General features: G+C 40.8%; 2 protein-coding genes across 8 annotated transcripts in view; both read left to right on the top strand.

Annotated features, from left to right (window-relative positions):
- The window catches only part of CDHR1 (cadherin related family member 1), a 341860-nt gene that overhangs the window by 259171 nt on the left and 64781 nt on the right, over positions 1 to 17908 (top strand). The window lies entirely within an intron of this gene.
- On the top strand, positions 1095 to 11321 carry GHITM (growth hormone inducible transmembrane protein). 2 transcript variants are annotated; one of them, XM_068197277.1, is made up of 9 exons: positions 1095 to 1165; positions 2497 to 2648; positions 4173 to 4272; positions 4512 to 4623; positions 5902 to 6043; positions 7123 to 7231; positions 8344 to 8532; positions 9097 to 9268; positions 10091 to 11321. In XM_068197277.1, the coding sequence occupies exons 2-9, from the start codon at positions 2520 to 2522 to the stop codon at positions 10176 to 10178; spliced, it is 1041 nt and encodes a 346-aa protein (XP_068053378.1). In that variant the 5' UTR covers positions 1095 to 1165; positions 2497 to 2519; the 3' UTR covers positions 10179 to 11321. The 2 variants fall into 2 exon arrangements, with proteins under 2 accessions (XP_068053378.1, XP_068053377.1); XM_068197276.1 differs by lacking the exon at positions 1095 to 1165 and having other exon boundaries at positions 2462 to 2648.

Genomic DNA, 17908 nt, shown 5'->3' with positions numbered 1-17908 from the left:
TAATTCTATATTAAAGATATCTTTTTATTATATTTGTCTTTGATCCTGTTCAAGACCCTTCACAGTCTGTTTTACTTGGCAGTGAACAACCATGGCCATATGTAGTGTTAAGGCTGAAAGAAATGACACAGCTGTGGTTGGAGTGGAGCTAGAAAGGGGCTCCCAAAGCAAAATTTAATAGCAATTTGAGGGTTTGATAGTCCAGGGAAGGGCTACTCTGTCCTTCCTAAGGCTTAGTGTAGGATTAGAGTTAAACCTGGAAAAAATTTCAGAGCTCCATTTGGAGTGAGGCTGAAAGAAAGCCGCCAGTAGAGAAATAGTTCAGCCCAAAACGGAATGTTGAGGCCATGAAAGGCTGTGGAGCACCCCTGCAACACCGGGATCAGAGCCGGCAGGGTCCACTTTTGAAATGTACATACACAACCCTGCTTTTTGTGCTCATCCGGCACGTGAGCGCCAGCCTTAAGGCATGCACTATACCCACAAGGAAGAGAGACGCGACTCCCAAGAGTTTACAGAGGGGGAGTGCTGCGCTGTAAGGGGGGGAATCGCAGAGCTCCCGAGCTGTCTGACACGCAGGCAAGGACGCGACTGAAACGCACAGGCGGCAGAGGCCGTGAGCTGGGTGCGGGCACGGCCAGCGGGCCGGCAGCGTAGCGCCGCGCTCCCAGACCACTCCTCGCTGCCGTGGCGCCGCTCCGTCGCCGCAGTCCCGCAGACGAAGCCGCGGCCGTTCCCGCCGCGCTCCCAGACCACTCCTCGCTGCCGTGGCGCCGCTCCGTCGCCGCAGTCCCCAGACGAAGCCGCGGCCGCTCCCGCCGCGCTGGGCGGGCACACCCCGGCCCGGCCCTGCGCCTGCGCCTGCGCCGCGCGCGCCCCCTGCCGGCGCGCCGCCCGCGCGCTTCCAGAACCATCGCTGCCGCCGCCGAAGATGGCGGCCGCGCGCGCGTCACCGCCCCGCCGGCCAATGGCGCCCGCGGGCCCGGGGTCACGTGGCGGGAGCGAGCCAGTCGCGAGGGGTGCGCGGGGCTGCTGGCGTCACTTCCGCTGCCGGGGGGAGAGGGCCGGGCCTGGTGCGGCGGCGGAGCGGGGCCGAGCGGGGCCGAGCGCGCAGGAGGCGGCGGGGACCGCGCCGGGGACCGCGCCGGGGACCGCGCCGGGGCAGGTGCGGGGCCGGGCCGGGGCGGGGCGGGGCGGGGCGGGGGCCGAAAGCGGGAGAGGGCCCGGCCCGGGCTGGGAGGGGTTTGTGCGCGCTGTGGTGCGGCAGTGACTCCCCAGCGTTGCGTTACGCTACTGCCAGTTAATATGTGGGAATTTTAGCGCTCGGCTCTCCGTCCTCCTTGCTTTTGATAGAACACGTGAGGTTACCGTGCTCCAAATGGCAGTTTCCTGCAAGGAGAGTTAAAACGTCCGAGCTGGCCCTGTCAGTTCCTGCAGGCCGTGTCGTCCCCGTGCGAGAGCTGCGTTTGCTGGCTCGGTCGGGATGTACCCGTGAAGCGCTTCCCGTCACAGAAGCAGCATTTCAGAACTGCGCTGCAGGGCGAAGTGACTTCCTAGCAGCAGGCTTCTTCTGTTCTCTGTCACTCCTCTGTGATTAATGCGAGCTGTCCAGTGCTGTGCGGCCTTGTTCCTCGCCCGGGTTTAAACCTGCTTTTCTTGGGAATTCTCTTAGCTTATGTGGGTCACTGCACACATAATGTATGACCGGTCATGTGAAAAAGGGCACTGGTAGTTGGGGTGTTCCGTGATATCAGAGGTTGTGTGTAATCGTAATTAAAGGACATTAAAGCGGCTCCAAGGCCTTGGGGTTTTTTGTATGATGTGCACCATTTGTGGCACTGAGCTGGTAGTTTTCATGCTCCCAGTGCAACACGCAGGCTGGTTCTGCTGGTGCTGTGGATTTACCCGTGAGTGGTGTCACTGTTTTCTCGTCAGAATTGCTTAGGGTGATCTGAACCAGTGTTCTGGGCTGTGACCTTGACTGAATGCTGTGCCCGCTGAGGTAGCTGATTCTTTAAAGTACAGCTGAAAATCTCTCTGCTATCCTCCATCATACATATTGTGCTGTTTGCTCATTTGGGTTTATACCTATACGGAGTTTTAAGTAAATTTGGAGAACAGAGTAGTCATCCAGTGTTTTCTCAAAACGAAGGTTAGTTGCCAAAGTAACTCAAACATAAATACAGAAAGGGTCTTGATTTAATTTATGCATGTGAAAAGTGGAATGCGCTCCTGTTTTTGAGTAAATTGTGAGAGAGAAGTCTCTGCTGGACCTGAGAGACAAATACAGGTAAAGCAAAGTTAAACTGTGTATTTAAGGTTTTATCTCCTATTACAGTACTTCGGTGGTAATACTGTTTTTACTACAGATTTTATTTGGTTGGTTGGTTTTTATTATTTCTGTTGTAGTTGAGAGTAAGTACTAAGTGTACTTTGTCTGAAAACCATGTAACAAAACAGCAAAACACATTTTCTTGTGCATTTGCAGGAATACAGTGTGTTAAGTTTTCTCAGCAACCATGCTGGCTGCCAGGCTGGTGTGCCTGAGGGCACTGCCATGCCAGACCATCCGCCCCACCATCACTCAGGCTTCCCCAGCTTTGAGGAGCTCCAGCATAAAAGCATACAGGCTGTGGCAGCCTAGCCAGGTAAGGTAATTCTCCTTCTGTTTGCCCTGACTGCACATATTTTAAAGGGATGAGTGTATTGCTAAAAGAGTCACTTTTCATGGAGTACCTGATGTGAATGAGCTTGAGCCTCCTGCTTGTTTGAGGTACCTGCTCTAATTTACTGAAGGAAGAATGTTCTTCAGTCAAAACACAGGGGTTTCGGAGCAGATGAAGTGAAATGTTCTGTTTCAATGACTGACTTGGGTCTTGAAATTAAGGGGTAAAAGAGGTAGTTATGGATGGACAGGCCTTACTGGGTAAGGTGCGAGGAACAGAAATTCTTATCCTGTCTCCCTGTTCCCAAACGGGAATGTAACATTAAAATTAACACTTTCTTTTCAATTATTTTAGTCCTTATATGTGTTTGAAGCTGTAGTGTAGGTTAGAGCAATTTCTGAGCTATGGCAGGACAGTCACAGATCTAAGCAGCATTTTTAAAAAACCACACTGTCATTATCCTGAGACATTGTTAATCCTTCATTGAGAGAGGATGTCACAGACCTGCAGCTCACAGCTGTTAGGGGCTGTTGTTGCTCTTCTGCCATCTTGATGTAAGTGCTAGTGGCAAATTCTTCATTTCTTTTGTATTTACCTCTTAAGCATTCTATGTTTGTGGGTGCATGGTGGGCTTTTCTGTGTGTGTGTGTCAGTTTTCTAGCATTGGGCTGGATTTCATTAGCTGCCAAGCACAGCCAAAATGAAGGGCTCTGGTAAACCCCTTGAATTGTAGTGCTCTAAGGGCTCTTGAATAATGTTTGTAGGTTTTGTATTTTAGTGTTGAAACAAAGTCACAGCTTGATGCGAGTCCTTGACTGCTCAGATGCAATATTAATTTTTAAAATCCTGTAAAAAATGGTAAGAAAACATAGCTGTTTTTGAACTTAAATATGAGTGTATTTTCCTTGCTCCTGCAACATACCAAGACTTCAAGCAGCATACTCTAATTACTTGGAGCTTGTTGACCTTAAAAATCTTGAGTTTCTAGGCCTTCATTCAAGGTTTGTTCTATAAATCAAGGTTAGACTTGAAAGCAATAAATTTGTGCTGCTTTTTCAGCTTTAGTGTCTCTAAAATAGCAAAAAGTATTGTGCAAAATTTTTTTTACATTGGAAGTGTTTGCACGAACAGTGTTTTAGCATAGAAAGCAAACAGCTTTTTTACAAAACAAAAAAGCAATGATTATGTTTTTATATTTAACAGAGAGGCTTGTGGCAGTGTTTAGTACAGTGGGACTAAAGTAGAAGAAATGCAGTCTGAAAAATCCAGCTTCTGGAATTCACTGCATTGGTTCTGTACTTCTAGAATATGTGACTGTTTTTCACAAAGGTTCCTAAACTTTAATGTTCACTTGTTTTCCTTGGGCACAGTTGCTTGGTACGTATGAAGGTAAGCACAGATTAATAAGAGATTAATTAACAATTTTAAGTGTAGCAAATAAGTTGGAAAGACTATCTTCTATCTTATTTTATTAAATAATTCTTATGTTATTCCTGAATTTAACAGAGTTATGCCACCAGAGCAAGGACGAGTGTAAGGCGTGGAAAACTTAGCCAGGAAGTGAAAGAAGCAGCATTTGAGCCATCTGCAGAAACTGCACTTAAAGGTAGAGGAGCACTTCTTTAAATACTGAGAATCTTTCAGCCTGAACTAAAAACTTCCTTGAAGGAATAAGTTTTTCACTACTGAAACTGGTAGTGAACTGACTTGAAATTAAGTGAAGCTGTTAGAAGGAGGGGTAAAGTGGAGCAGCTATTGCAGATAGATGAAAATTCATGTGAGGATGTTGTTAGTTATCCAGGAAAAAGCATTAATGAGAGTGTGTGCTTTTATGTCTTTAAACAGCTGATCGCCTGGGGAAATTCATTGTTGCTGGAGGCGCTGCTGTTGGCCTGGGAGCCCTCTGCTACTATGGAATGGGCATGTCCAGTGAGATCGGGGCTATCGAAAGGGCTGCGTAAGTAAGATGCTTTACCTCTTCAGTGAAGCCAATCTCCTCTTTAGTCTCTTCTTTAGCTGCTATCACCCAGTGTACACTCAGCTTAGGCTTTTCTAAGCTCTGGAGAGTAACCCCCCAGCTATGTCTCTGCAGGTTTTTAAAGCAAAATTAGAATTATTCAGCCTTAAATGGATAGTAGTAACCTGAATGAGTTTGTTTTGCTAAATCTAATGTGAAAAGTATATAAACTTGTCTTATGAGGTGTGCTCCAGATAAGTTAGGAAGTGTGGTCTTCTGAAAAACATTGCGAAGACCAGTTTCCCTGGTGTTCTTACGACACTGTTAATTAAACTTTAGTTCAACTGTTAAGAAAGTCTTCATTAAACACAGTATTTTGACATAAGCTTTGATCTAATAAATGTGTTCTTGAAACTTTGCTGAATTGCTTATTGGTTAAAAAAAAAAAAAAGCCCTGGCTAATGGCAAAACTCTGTAGTCAGACTTGAAAGATAGGTAATAATCAGCATGGGCTTGGGAGAAATGTTTTGGGGACATTTTGCTTTATTTTGCATTCGTAATTGGAAGTGGCAGTCTGCATTTATGATGAACGTGTGCCATTTTTGTCTATGAGAAGCTTGTCATAGATAGAGCTATGTCTTATTTTTTTTCTTCACAAGTCTTGAATAGCAGGTCAAAAGAGTGAAGTGAGAAAAAATATATGCACTGTGTTCAAATTTAGTGTTAGCAGGGAAAGTTTTCTTCCCATAGTGTGAGCAAATGATACTGCAGAAACTCACTTATGTCTAGGTCTGTAGCTATTGTTAGAGCTCTCAAAATGACGTTTGTGTCCTGTGGTGTCAGATAACCATGTGCACTGTGACTCAGCAATTTGTGAGCTGCTCAGCAGGCTGCTGAGGACCAGTACACATTGTGTAGACCTTTTACCTGAAACCAGTTTGTTATATACACCCACCATTCTTTTATTTTTTCTGTAGTTCAAAGCATTTGTTACTGTTTTCCGTGCATGCTTCCTGCTTAGAATTGAATTGTAGTTAGCATTATTTGTCATTTTCAGTGTTTCTACTGAGTTAACATTAGATTAAATCAGCAAGATTGACAAGTTCAGTCCCCATTGTAAAGTAAACTCATGGCAGAAGTTGCTAGACCACATCATTATAATGAAACCTCCCTTATATCCATGGCTATGAATGCACTTAACAGCTTGATTGTGTTTTTAGCTGCTCTCTGTTCTGAACCTGGTAACTGCACAGCTCTGTATGACTGCTTATTTTTCAGTATTTGGCCACAGTATGTGAAGGACAGAATTCAGTCTACATACATGTACTTTGCGGGCAGCATTGGCATGACAGCTCTGTCTGCTGCAGCAGTGAGCAGATCTCCTGCACTCATGAACCTCATGACAAAGGGCTCCTGGCTGGTAAGCTTGTAAATAAAATAAATATTATAATAAATATAAATAATAAAATAAAAGTATTTGCTGATGAATGCCACCAAATGATGTTTGATACTAAAAAAACTGAGAAATGTAACTACTTGGTGGAAAGTAAGGCAAAACTTAACCTACATTAGTGTCCTTATCCATAAAGACTATTCAGGTATCTTGATGATATTTTTTGATGTAAGATATGGTGATTCTAGTCACATTCTGACATGTGTTTTTCTATGCTGTTTTGATGGTTTGTCAAATATAAACTACATGAGCAAAAACTGCTATGCTAGCCTTACCAGCTGTGTATGCGCAAATAAGAACCTCTCAGAAATAGCTACCTAAAGGTAATGGCACAGATTCTTTTGCTGTCTGTAAATAGAAACTGAGGTGCTCCCTGTGCTTTTTAACTCTGCCCTGTGCTCTGCCATGCAGCACTTTCAAAGCTGTCTGTGTTTGCCAAGGCTGAAACAATACTGATAGACTTAGTATGTATTCAGTGTATTAAGTGGAGTGAAACATTAACAATTAAATGCCAACACCTACATAACTTAGGGAGATTAATTTGCTAAAGCATCATTGGTGATAAAAGTTGAACATTTCTGACCAGTGTGGTAGATGTTGAATGATTCTGCTTGGAATCATGAGTAAGAAGAGGCACTGAGGTTAAAAAAATCATTGGTACCAAAAGCTGGTAAACCAGGTGTTGGTTTTGGGTGGAGAAATGTACAAGAAAAGAAGGAAGGCTAACACATTCCAGGTACCTTCATGAGAGTGAGGGGCAGAACCATGGGTTTTCCTTTTCTTACTTTACACAGCCAAGAGAGTTGCCAACTTCATAATTAAATTTGGATTTCTAGAAAACTGAGTTAAAATAAAAGAAAATTTCTGCAAGCTAAGATCTGCAAAGATTTGACTGTAACCTTACAGGAGCAGAATCAATGAATACTTCCTCCAGTTGTGAATTAGGTTGCTGTTTTCAGAATCAGTGTGGACTTTTAGACTAGGAGATTAGACTAGAGACCATATGTCCATATGCTAACTTGAGCTCTCTAATGCTGTTTCTTCAGGCAATTGGTGCAACTTTTGCAGCCATGATTGGTGCTGGGATGTTGGTCAGGACCATATCCTATGAACATAATCCCATGGCTAAACATGCAGCATGGATGATGCATTCAGGTATGTGGTTTTAGTGTTTGTCGTAGAGATATCTGTGCTTCAGTGTGACCAAATGCTTACTTTAACAAAACTCCAGCTTTAAAGTAAATTTTTATGCACTGGTCTAGGGGAGTTGAGATTTTTCAGAGATCAGAAAGAACTCCTGAATGTCAGGGAAAGATGTCTTAAGTGTCCTTAACAGAACTCTAGTTTTTTTCATAGTCTTCTGAAAGTCATGCTCAAGTTAAACTTGAGGTATATACACTCCACACTGAAAATAGAATTAGATGGTTTCATGGCTGCTTTGGTTTTGTGACTGCTTTCTAACACTACCACTTCTGTAAGTGCTCTTGCTTACACTAACCATTCTTCAGCTGTGCAGAAGGAGGAGGTATTTGAAACCTGACTAGAAAAAAAAGATTTTTAGTATTAGTTTACTTTTGATTTGTACTCACAGCTAAAATACCTGATAGACACACATCTCAATTCCTCACTAATGATACCTACTTCAAATAGCAATGGCTCTCGTTTTTCAAAACTGTTTTGATAGAAATACTTTGTAGTTCAGAAAAGACATGTGGATGTTGGGCACTGGAATCATATTTGCCTCTCCAGAGCTAACATGTCTGGCAAGAAGAAATTAGGTTTATTGTAGTGATTGTTATTAAGTGAAACAACCTAATGAGATATTAATGGGCTAGATACACATTTCCTACAAGCCATTAGTAAAAAAAAAATCTTATTTGCCTAACTAATTGTTGTATCAGAAATCTGTCCTGCTTTTCAGTGTTGCATGCTCCTAATGTTATTATGTAGTTGATAAGTCCATGCTAAATATCTCCTCTTACCAGCTCTGTTATGAAACAATCAGTATGTTGAGTTTTGTTAGTAGTTTTTTTTTTTTTTCCACGATAAACTCCCTGAAGTATTCTAGTGCTAAATAAAAGTACATAATGGAATTTAAGGTTGCTAATTTATTGTGCTTCCTTCTAGATAAGAGCACAATCAAGTGCGTTGGTGTTTTGTCATTTATGGATTAGTTTGAGCCATGCCATCTGGCTGGAGATGAAAATCAAGTGGGTTTGGCATGTGGTGTTCCAAGTCTTACCTGTGTTCTGTTTTGCTTCGCCTAGGTGTCATGGGTGCCGTGGTGGCTCCTCTGGCCTTCCTTGGTGGTCCTCTGCTGATCAGAGCTGCCTGGTACACTGCTGGAATCGTTGGGGGGCTCTCAACTGTAGCCATGTGTGCTCCGAGCGAAAAATTCCTGAACATGGGAGGACCACTTGGCATAGGCTTAGGCTTTGTTATTGCTTCTTCAATTGGTAAGATACTGTTTCAGTACTGTCTTAAAAAGTAGATTATGAATTTAAGCTGCTAAGGTGCAGCTCACAGTTGCAGGCTGGTGTGCCCAGTGAAGATTTGCCTTAAATATAGCCCTTGCACCTCCAGCACAGCAGAAAATATTTGTCACGTTTGTTCTTAAAAAAGGAACATGAAGTTACGGTTCTGGCAGATATTAGTCTAACAAACAGCTGATAGGGGTGCCTTATATTTTAGATACTCCCAGTGAGTAGGGAAGGCAGTTAATGTAATCTTAGCTCTTGATCCACTTGTTTTCCTTTATGTGTTTTAGTCATTGTTGTAGTCATAGGTACTTTCACCTGAAGAACAATGTGCAGTTCCCCAGGGTGTTCAAAATTAACAGATCAGGTTGTATATGTGACATCTTCAGTGTGCATGTTAAAGCTCTTAGTATCAAACACACAGCACAAACTGAGAATTGAGCACGTACTGGAAAATGTGCGCTCCAGTGACTGGAGTTGGACCTAACTCGGTGTAGCAGATACACACAGTTACCTTTAACAGCCTCGTACGTTCCTCTCCAGGATCCATGTTCTTGCCTCCCACCTCTGCTTTTGGTGCCGGCCTGTATTCGGTGGCCGTCTATGGTGGCCTGGTGCTCTTTGGCATGTTCCTGCTCTATGATACACAGCTGGTGGTCAAACGGGCTGAAACTCTGCCCCTCTACGGAGTGGCTAAATATGACCCCATCAATGCGTAAGTGTTCTCTGTTACCACAGCTGATCTCTGTCTGGATAAGAATTTGCCTCGAGTTAGATTGAAGTATGCTTTGAAAATAGCCTTTTGTTCATTGTTCAAAAGTGTATTGCTTTAATTGTGAAGAATCACAGGGTTTGAAAACAACAGTGAGAAAATAGCTACTGAAGTTAAAACTGAAGTCATCGTGAGAAACAGAACTGAGCATGTGATATCACATACTTCCAGCAATACATTCTAAAATGTATTTTTGTTTTCTAAAGCATTGCTGCCAGAATTTATACCTGCTTTCTGAAAATAATTGTCCGTATCAGTTGAGACAAAAAAGTTAATCTTCCCATAGTCATTTAATATTTCTTATTCTTTGTCACTAAATAAAAAAGCTGAAATGGTGTGATAAGGAAGGAAGGATTGACTCTTCAGTAAAGACCAAGCTTGACTAACAAGTAACTTTCTTGTAAATGTCTGTCTGATGCTAGGTAAATTCTTACCTCCTTTGGTTCTGTTTTATTCTAATTAAAGTATATTAATACTGATCTTCTTGAAAATTTTTGGAGATAAACAGATCAAAGTTCAATATAAAAGCTGAGGCTCCTGTATGAGAGCAGTATACTGTCTGTTAGGATTTCTGTAAATAGTTCTTGCTGGCAGAGGTGGTAGAACAAAACACAGATGTTCTTTGACATCCAAAGCACTGAGGGCAGTTATAGCTGGGTTTTGTAAAGATGGTTCATGCAGGCTCTTCAAATGAAATATAATGGTGTGAAACAGCAAATAATTCTGTGTGTGTTCAACAGCAGTAACTGATTTCTTGTTTCCTAGATGCCTGGGTATCTACACTGATACACTGAACATCTTCATTCGGGTGGCCACCATGCTTGCAGGTGGTGGAGGTGGCAGGAAAAAGTAAACGGAGACTCACCTTTGCAACTGTCTGACAGCCTACCTAGTGCACATATTAAATAAACATTCATGATTAAAGCAGTAGTGCTCCAAGCGAGAGTTTTAAAGCATTTCAGAATATTGGTTCAGTGCAATGTGATTCAGTCTTAGTTTTTCTTCAAACACTTTCCAGCTCTGTGTTTAAAAGAGTTTGAACTGCTTCTTCTAATTGTACATTATTTTGGAAAAGTAAATTATTTTTAATATATGAATAAAATAGTCCTACCTGCTTTTTAAGGGGTTTGATGGCAGTTCAACTCTTTTTTTTTTTTTTTTTTAACTATTGTTGCATAGTAAAGGAAGTAATTTTTGAACTGGTATCCCACAGGCAGATAGAAATACAAGCTACTTCATGAGATGCTGCTTAGGTGCATCAATTTTCTGTTAAGTTTCATAAATTTTATTTTAGTGGCGTCGTTCTGAAGAACTGAACAAATTGTATATGGCCCTAAATGCAATCATGACTTTGACCTGGGCAGAAATTTCAGAATACTTTTGGCAGGATTTGACAGGTTAGATGACCGAAAAGTGTAAAAAGGAGACAAGATAAGGGAACTGTGCAGCATTTGTCTCATATGAACTTCAGTCTCCTTCTGGAGTACACATGAGAATTCCTTGCTTTAATGTTGACTGGCTATAATAGCTACCTTATTTTGATACTAGATTTATAAAACTGTTGAATGGCAGTATAGCTCTGTCTTTCTTCTGGTGGCTAAATTCCTGTACTGCAGATGAAGGTCTGTCCAGAAGAGCTTCTAGTCATCATCTCTTGGAAGCTTGTACAATTGGCACAGAAACTGGGAATTCAGGATGGCATGCTGTAAACCCCAGGATTATAAATTTGCCATACTGTTGTGTGCTTTAGTCTGTTTAACTCTTCTCCAAATTGATATGTTAAATGTGGTCTAAAAGAAATGTTTCCTAACAGTGAAATTGATTTAACAGTAAGAAATTTATACTTTCCAGACTCTATTTCTGTATGTTTGAACAAAAGGGGAGTTCTTGGGCCATGAAAATTTTGACCTAATGTCAGCAGCTCATATTTTCAGTTTCTGGCAAATATGTTATGTTTATGTATTGACCTATGAACAATAAAATTCTGGCCTCACAAGTTGACTACTCTTCCTTTTCCACATGTTAATAGAATTATTTTAGTACCTCTGCACTAACAGCTTGGTGAAGAGTACTGTAAATAGTTTTTTGGTTATGGTTACAGTTTCCTTTGTAAGAGAGTACATATTCCTCTGTTAAAAAAAAAAAAATCTGCAAAGATGATTCTCAGTTTAACAGCCTAGCACCTTTTTGAGGGTGTTTCCCAGTTGGAAGATACTGGCTACACCTGGAAGTTGTTCTGTTGGTGTAACCTTTTTGCCACTTACTGCAGCCACTGCTGCTTTTATGTCTATCACACACTGTAGTATTTTTTGACTCTTCAAACAGAGGGAAGAAAGTGGATTGTGAAGAACCTTGTTGCAGCTCCTTTGTGCCAAAGATTATAAGGCACAGTCTAGTTCCTGGTACTATTACAGCTGGAGAGACACCTGTAGTTCTGAGAAAGAAGAAATCTTTGGATCATGTCAGTTGTAAGAAGCCTGTTCAGAGAGTTTTATCTTTTTAAGCAATTTGATACTCTTAATTTCTTATTTTACTGTACCTGAAAACAGCACTGTGCTTCTCAAAATCTGAAATGGACAGGCAGCTGTCTTAAAATTCTGACATTTGTGCTTGTTACAAAAGAAAACTCAGGTAAAAGACCTTTTGTCCAGATTCTGAGGCTGAAGTTTTAGAGCTTGACTATAACCCAAGGGAGGGATTCTGGACTGTTTGGAATAGTGAGGTGTAGAAAGCAACACACTGCTTACGGGAGGTGTTTGCATGGAAAGTGAGACCAAGAGGAAATGTAATAACCTCAGATATAGTGCCTGAAGAAACACGAGCATCACTTGTGCTCAGTCTTGTGGAAAGCTGTGACTTGGCTTCTGTGGATGACATTACAGCACTAGCAGTATTTTCCTAGTGTTTGTCTCCAAAAGAAGGAAAAAAAATTGAGTTGTTCCTTTACATTTGAAGTCTTAAGTCAAAAAGTAAATATCTTAATTAAGACAGCTCTGATTTGATGGGAGATGGTAATCTAAAGCCAGCATCACCATCAGTGGCACACCTACTTATGATGGTGAAACTCTGTGGGATTTTTTGCAGATCCAGGCGTGACTCATCAATACGTAAATTGAATTTGCCTAAAAATTCCCCACCTACGGTAATTCCTTATTATGTGTGCCAGAGGACATTAAAGACATAAATACTGTGTTTAGTCCACAATTTAATTAAATTCTGATCTTTGCTACTGATTATAACTGGCTTCTACAGATTTTCATGATTTTTCAAATAATTATTTTAAATTATGATCTAAATGAGCAGCTGCATAATCATTTAATCATTTACTTCAATTTTATGAAGAATATAAACCAATTCTTTTCCTAAGAAAGTGGTTTTCACTGGCATCTAGTATAATTAAGAAGGCCAAGTCCAACTGATACACATATTTTAAGTTTGCATAGCAGAATGTAACATGAAATTTAGATCTCATCTAATGAAATTATTGAATGTAATTAGCTGTGCAGTTTTCATCCAGATTGCCGCACCTTTAGAGGTGCTGCTAAAAGCTGTCAGGTAATACACACTTACCTTCATGACACCTTTATAATAGTTCACCTGTGACACAGTAACAAAGCTGCCTCCTGTCTTGATGTAACTTGAATTGCTCCCAAGACAAAGATTATTCCTTCATATTCCTGCTGTCATTTAAGAATAGAACATTTTTTTAACTCATCAATATTTGAAAATAATTTAGGAATACAGCATAATTTTGATCGAACTTAAGTTTAGAGCAAACTTGGAATTTAGAAATTGTTGTCATAAGTTCACTTCAAATTTTGAAATAGACCATCTGGAAATAAAAAAGGGAAATGCATTTAAATAACCCCTCAACAGAGTATTTAAGTAAGAACTGGATTTTTATTTCAATATTCAACCATCTCAGTGACCTTTAGACATCATAAGAAGGAGAGATGGGGAAAGCAAGACAGGCTCTTGCAACACAGGAAACCATCCATCAGTCTGTGGCAGCAGTGGTGGGGGTGGCTGTTCAGACTTGTCACCTGTCACTGCAGGGGCAGCTGCTACAAAGGCACATGACCTTGTGGCACAAGGTGACATCTGGCGCTAGCCCAGCCTTCCCCCACCCCGTTTTTCCAAATACACAACTGGCAAACACAAACCCAACATGTCTGAGAGTGATGGCTTTTAGATCTAACCACCTCTCCTCTGCCAGTGATGAATAGGAGTATGTCCAGAAAATACTATCTTTGCTAATTCCTTCGCTCAGTTTTGACACCATTTGGTGTGTGCCTGCAGACATCATTAAGCTTCTGAGCAAATCTTTAGTTCTGCTGTAAGGCATTTCTTTTATGAGCTTGGGCACAGGAGCTAAACCTTTACTGCAATATAGTGGTGTTTGTTTTTCCTTGTATGAATGATCATTATGTACTACATTATGTAGTACATAATTACATTTTGTATTCTTGCTAGTAAAGAACACCAAAAAGAACTACTGAAACTGTTCTTTAAATTATCACAGTTTCCTTTAAAGAAAAAGCATGACATCACATACTTGTAATGTTGGTCAACAAAAATTAAAGTGGCATAGGGAAGGTAATGAAAAGCTTCTAACCACTATCAGAGAAAAAATATAAATTTTTACTGGAAATGCTAAGATTAAATATAGCTCCCGTGAAAAATACTAACTTTACATTTTTATAACTTGCATAGTGATCTGCATATCTATGGAAGTACCAGACTTCTTCCTGGACACTAAGTCAGCACCACTGCAGCAGCGAGATAGCAGAGGCATGGTAATGTACATGTATCAAGGTAATGGTCTTGGAATTACAGGTCTTTCCTTTACTGCCTGCAAGCGTAAAATCACTGCATCATCCCACCTAGATTGGACATGAGATGTTGCACATCTTCTGACCCTACCAACTGTTGAGATGTCCATTCAGAGATAAAGATCTCTTTTTTTTCTTCCTAAGCAGTGCAATACATCCTCACCCATCACCATATTTTCTAAGAAAAATGATGCTACATGTTTAAAAACCCCAACAAACTGCAAAACCAAACACAAATTGCATGTCTTGTAGCACTACATTTCTTAAGGACTTCTGAAGAACTTGTAGGAGCAAGAGTCACTGATCAGATTCCTTCTCCTGCCCAAGACAATATAAGAAAACAAAATTCCACATGTGTTTACAAATTATATTTGAGCCCCAAGGGGATGAGAAGAACTACTAGCTAAGCTGAAATGCAAAAATCTTACTCTTCTTATGTCTCATATACAGATGGATTCGTATAGAACTTGGGTTCTTAAGAGCTTCACTAGAGTTCTCTTGTCCCATCAAACTTTCACCTGAAAGTAAAGCCATTGCTGCTGAAGTCTTTTTTTCTTTTACTGCTTCCTAGTCACATTAAGTGCAACTGAGGTGACCATAAATGCTTTGGTGGACAGACTGTGTTCAATGCATTGAAATGGTGCCCAGTAAACTGGATTATGGGATTTTAGCAGGCTGACAGTAAATCAACAATGGAGTGTTCTCCTCAAACATCTCTCTGTCAGAGGTGGCTGGAAGAAAAGTTGAAATTCATACCATTACAGAAATGGAAAAATCTTTAGCCTCTAAATTCCTTAGTTCAAGTTCAGGACTTTATTACCAATTAATTTTATTTGTATTAAATGATTAGCATATCTACTATGCACACAATAACCAGAAAGAAGTGCTAGTGGCCAAGTAACAACGTTAGGACAAAACACTCTGTTATCTCTGCAACCACCTCCTATCAGATAGCAGAGACTGGGCTAATTCATGTCTTTAAGAAAGAGATTCATATGCAGAACAATCTCAAAATCTTTCCAAAAGCCTAGGGGCTGACATCTGCACAGTTTTTTCTATTTTGGAGGCTTGCCAGCTGAAGTAAACACCTTATCGATTCAGGAGAAAGAAGAATGAGATGCCTGCCCAGACATCTGTCATTGTACCGCTTCACTTCCTCTTACCAAGTTCTCTGGAACTAAGCACTGGGCAGCCAGACGAGTTACTTTGTACAGAAGACCAGATCGACTAGATATTCTTCTATCATCTTTCTGAAAAACAAAGTGCTGAGTGAAACAAGGACGAATCCTTTAAAGCCATGGTAAGTGGCAAGAGGGATAATCTTCCCTGCTTAGGTGCCTGTTTTTTCCCTACTCTGGGGGAAGTAACATGCAGTGGGAACAGATCTGCCTCCATAATGAGAAGGTTACACTCCATAATGAGAAGGTTACACAGCTCCTCTCACCACCCTGTCATGGAAGTGTGAGCTCTGGCAGATTACCTGTCAAAAAGTCTCTTAAATCACGTCTTGCCTGAACTAGAAGACTGGGCTACCACAAAGAAATGTTTCCATCACACATAGCACACTGAACACTGCACCCAATGTAAATTTTTCTGGCCTGAACCCTTGCCGCATTTCATTATGCTGTTTAGAAGCCTACAGCAATAAGATAAACCACATCTAAGGCTTGAAAAACTAGAGAGAGAGCACATTAACTAAGCAGGGGGAAGGGGAAAACATCTGTGTTTGCACGTTTCCCAGCAGGAGGAAAGTTAAAACCAAGCAAAATAAAAAACAGCTGCAAGTTCCATTTTAATACAACTATCTAGGACAGTGACCTGTGAAGAGAATGGAGTGAACACACGGAGCCTGGACACCCTGAACAGCACACAGATTCACAGACACACCAGCTGGCAGCTCTGCAGAGGCTTTACTTGCAGGCACAATGTGAGGAGTGGGAGGAAACTCATTGAAAAAGCTGTGTCAAAGATGCTTTAAACCCTCTTCCAGTACCGTCTTCAAAGTGTTTATCAGCTCACCATAAACTGCTAGGAGAAATTATAACCCCAGTCTTGCTCTTCATTCTGATCTTTGTTAGTATAGTTAGTATATCCCACATGTTGTCATTACTGCTTCTCATACAGTGACTGCTACTGCAGCCTTCAGTCTCTACACTATGTTCCCTCCTTCAAAAACAGACCAGCACATGCTCCTGGATAACTATGTTGGTTCACCATAAGTGGTCTACCTTGAATTAAATTAACTTTGTATCCTTAAAGTTCTTAACATTTCCTGCCTTCTCACAGCTCAAAAGTTAGTTTCTTTTAGCTCTAAATTTAAGACCATTTGCTCTGTGTTATTCTCCTTATGTCACAAACAGCTGTTTCAACAGGGTTAGAAGAAATTTTCATATACAAAATGCAGATTCTTCTTAGAATGGCATGACCTTTAAAAAATATTAGTGAATCTTATTAGCATACCACTTCCAGCAATAATGACTCTATGAAGATTCCAAATTTAAGAGTTTTGGAAAGCACAAAAGGAGACTCTGGATCATGCCTTAATTTAACATTAACAAATCAAACTACTTTCTTTAAGATTTTGAGAGACATCCTGTATGACTTTTGAACACCGGGTATTAATGTGAAGATAATGCAAATCTCAGGATGCATCCCTTATTTCCCTGGATGATTCAGAAATACCTCTGCACTCAATTTTAAACTTTTTTTCAACTAAAAAGATGTACAGCAGCTGCTGCTCATTTCATAAAATTCATGTCCTACAGAAGACTATCACACAGATGCCTCAAACTTCCAGCTGACAGACCCTAAGGACCCAGGTTATCAGGCTATTTAGTAATCTGTGTTTTTATTCCATCTCCTGTCTCCAGCCACTCCCTTGACACAATTCTATCTCATTATTTTGTATAGTCTGCAACCTTATTTGGCAAAGACTTTTATCTCAGGACAAGTCTAAAGATTATGCTAGGTCATTGCTTCTAATCTTCCATTTTCAGTTTGCTTAACATTTCCTGTAACATTAGCATTTATAGAAGCATATGAAACAGGGCATTAAGAATTACAGGGTTTAACCACAGCAATGATCAGCTTTTACAGCCTGAAAGTTAAGATATAAAGCACAGAAATTTCTTGTGAAAGTATTCAGTTTAGGAGGAAAAAAAGTCTTCCTCAGCTATGTTTCTTCTCAAAACTGCTAAGCAAGATATAGTGCATGGACCCCAATACCTACTCAAAAGAATCTCTCAAGGTTTGCAACTAGACCTCTCAAGTGGTGGAAATAAACAAATAAATTGCTTACAATATCCCCGCCCCAATAAGTTATATCAATAAATTCATGGAGTATTTTAGTTTTAGAAAGCTTTTGGGTTTTCTGTTAGCGTTCCTAGAGCAGCCTGACAGTAAGACAGCACAAGCTCCTCAAACCGATGCTGTCCTTGAAAAAATGGGCACTTGTTCCTACCAAGCCCCTCTCTGGGACTTTTGGGTGTGCAGTGATGACTGTACAGGTTTGCCTCATTTCCCTCACAGTAGCTGGAAGGCTTGGATTGTTGTAACAAAGACCAAGTAGCAGCCTGCCTCTTCCACACAGAAAACAAGTGGGGCATTCAGGTAGCACATGCTGTTTTCTTGCTTGGGGTGATTGGTAAAGTTACAGTGCAGTGATGTATGCTTAGAAAAACAAGTCTTTGTAAATACTTCTGTTGCCAATATTATGTTGTAAATATTTCAGAAGAAAAGTTTTGAGGTAGGT

This window comes from Anomalospiza imberbis, chromosome 8, assembly GCF_031753505.1.
Source record: "Anomalospiza imberbis isolate Cuckoo-Finch-1a 21T00152 chromosome 8, ASM3175350v1, whole genome shotgun sequence".
In the NCBI taxonomy this organism is placed as follows: Eukaryota; Metazoa; Chordata; class Aves; order Passeriformes; family Viduidae; genus Anomalospiza; species Anomalospiza imberbis.
This window is presented reverse-complemented; position numbering and strand designations above follow the sequence as displayed.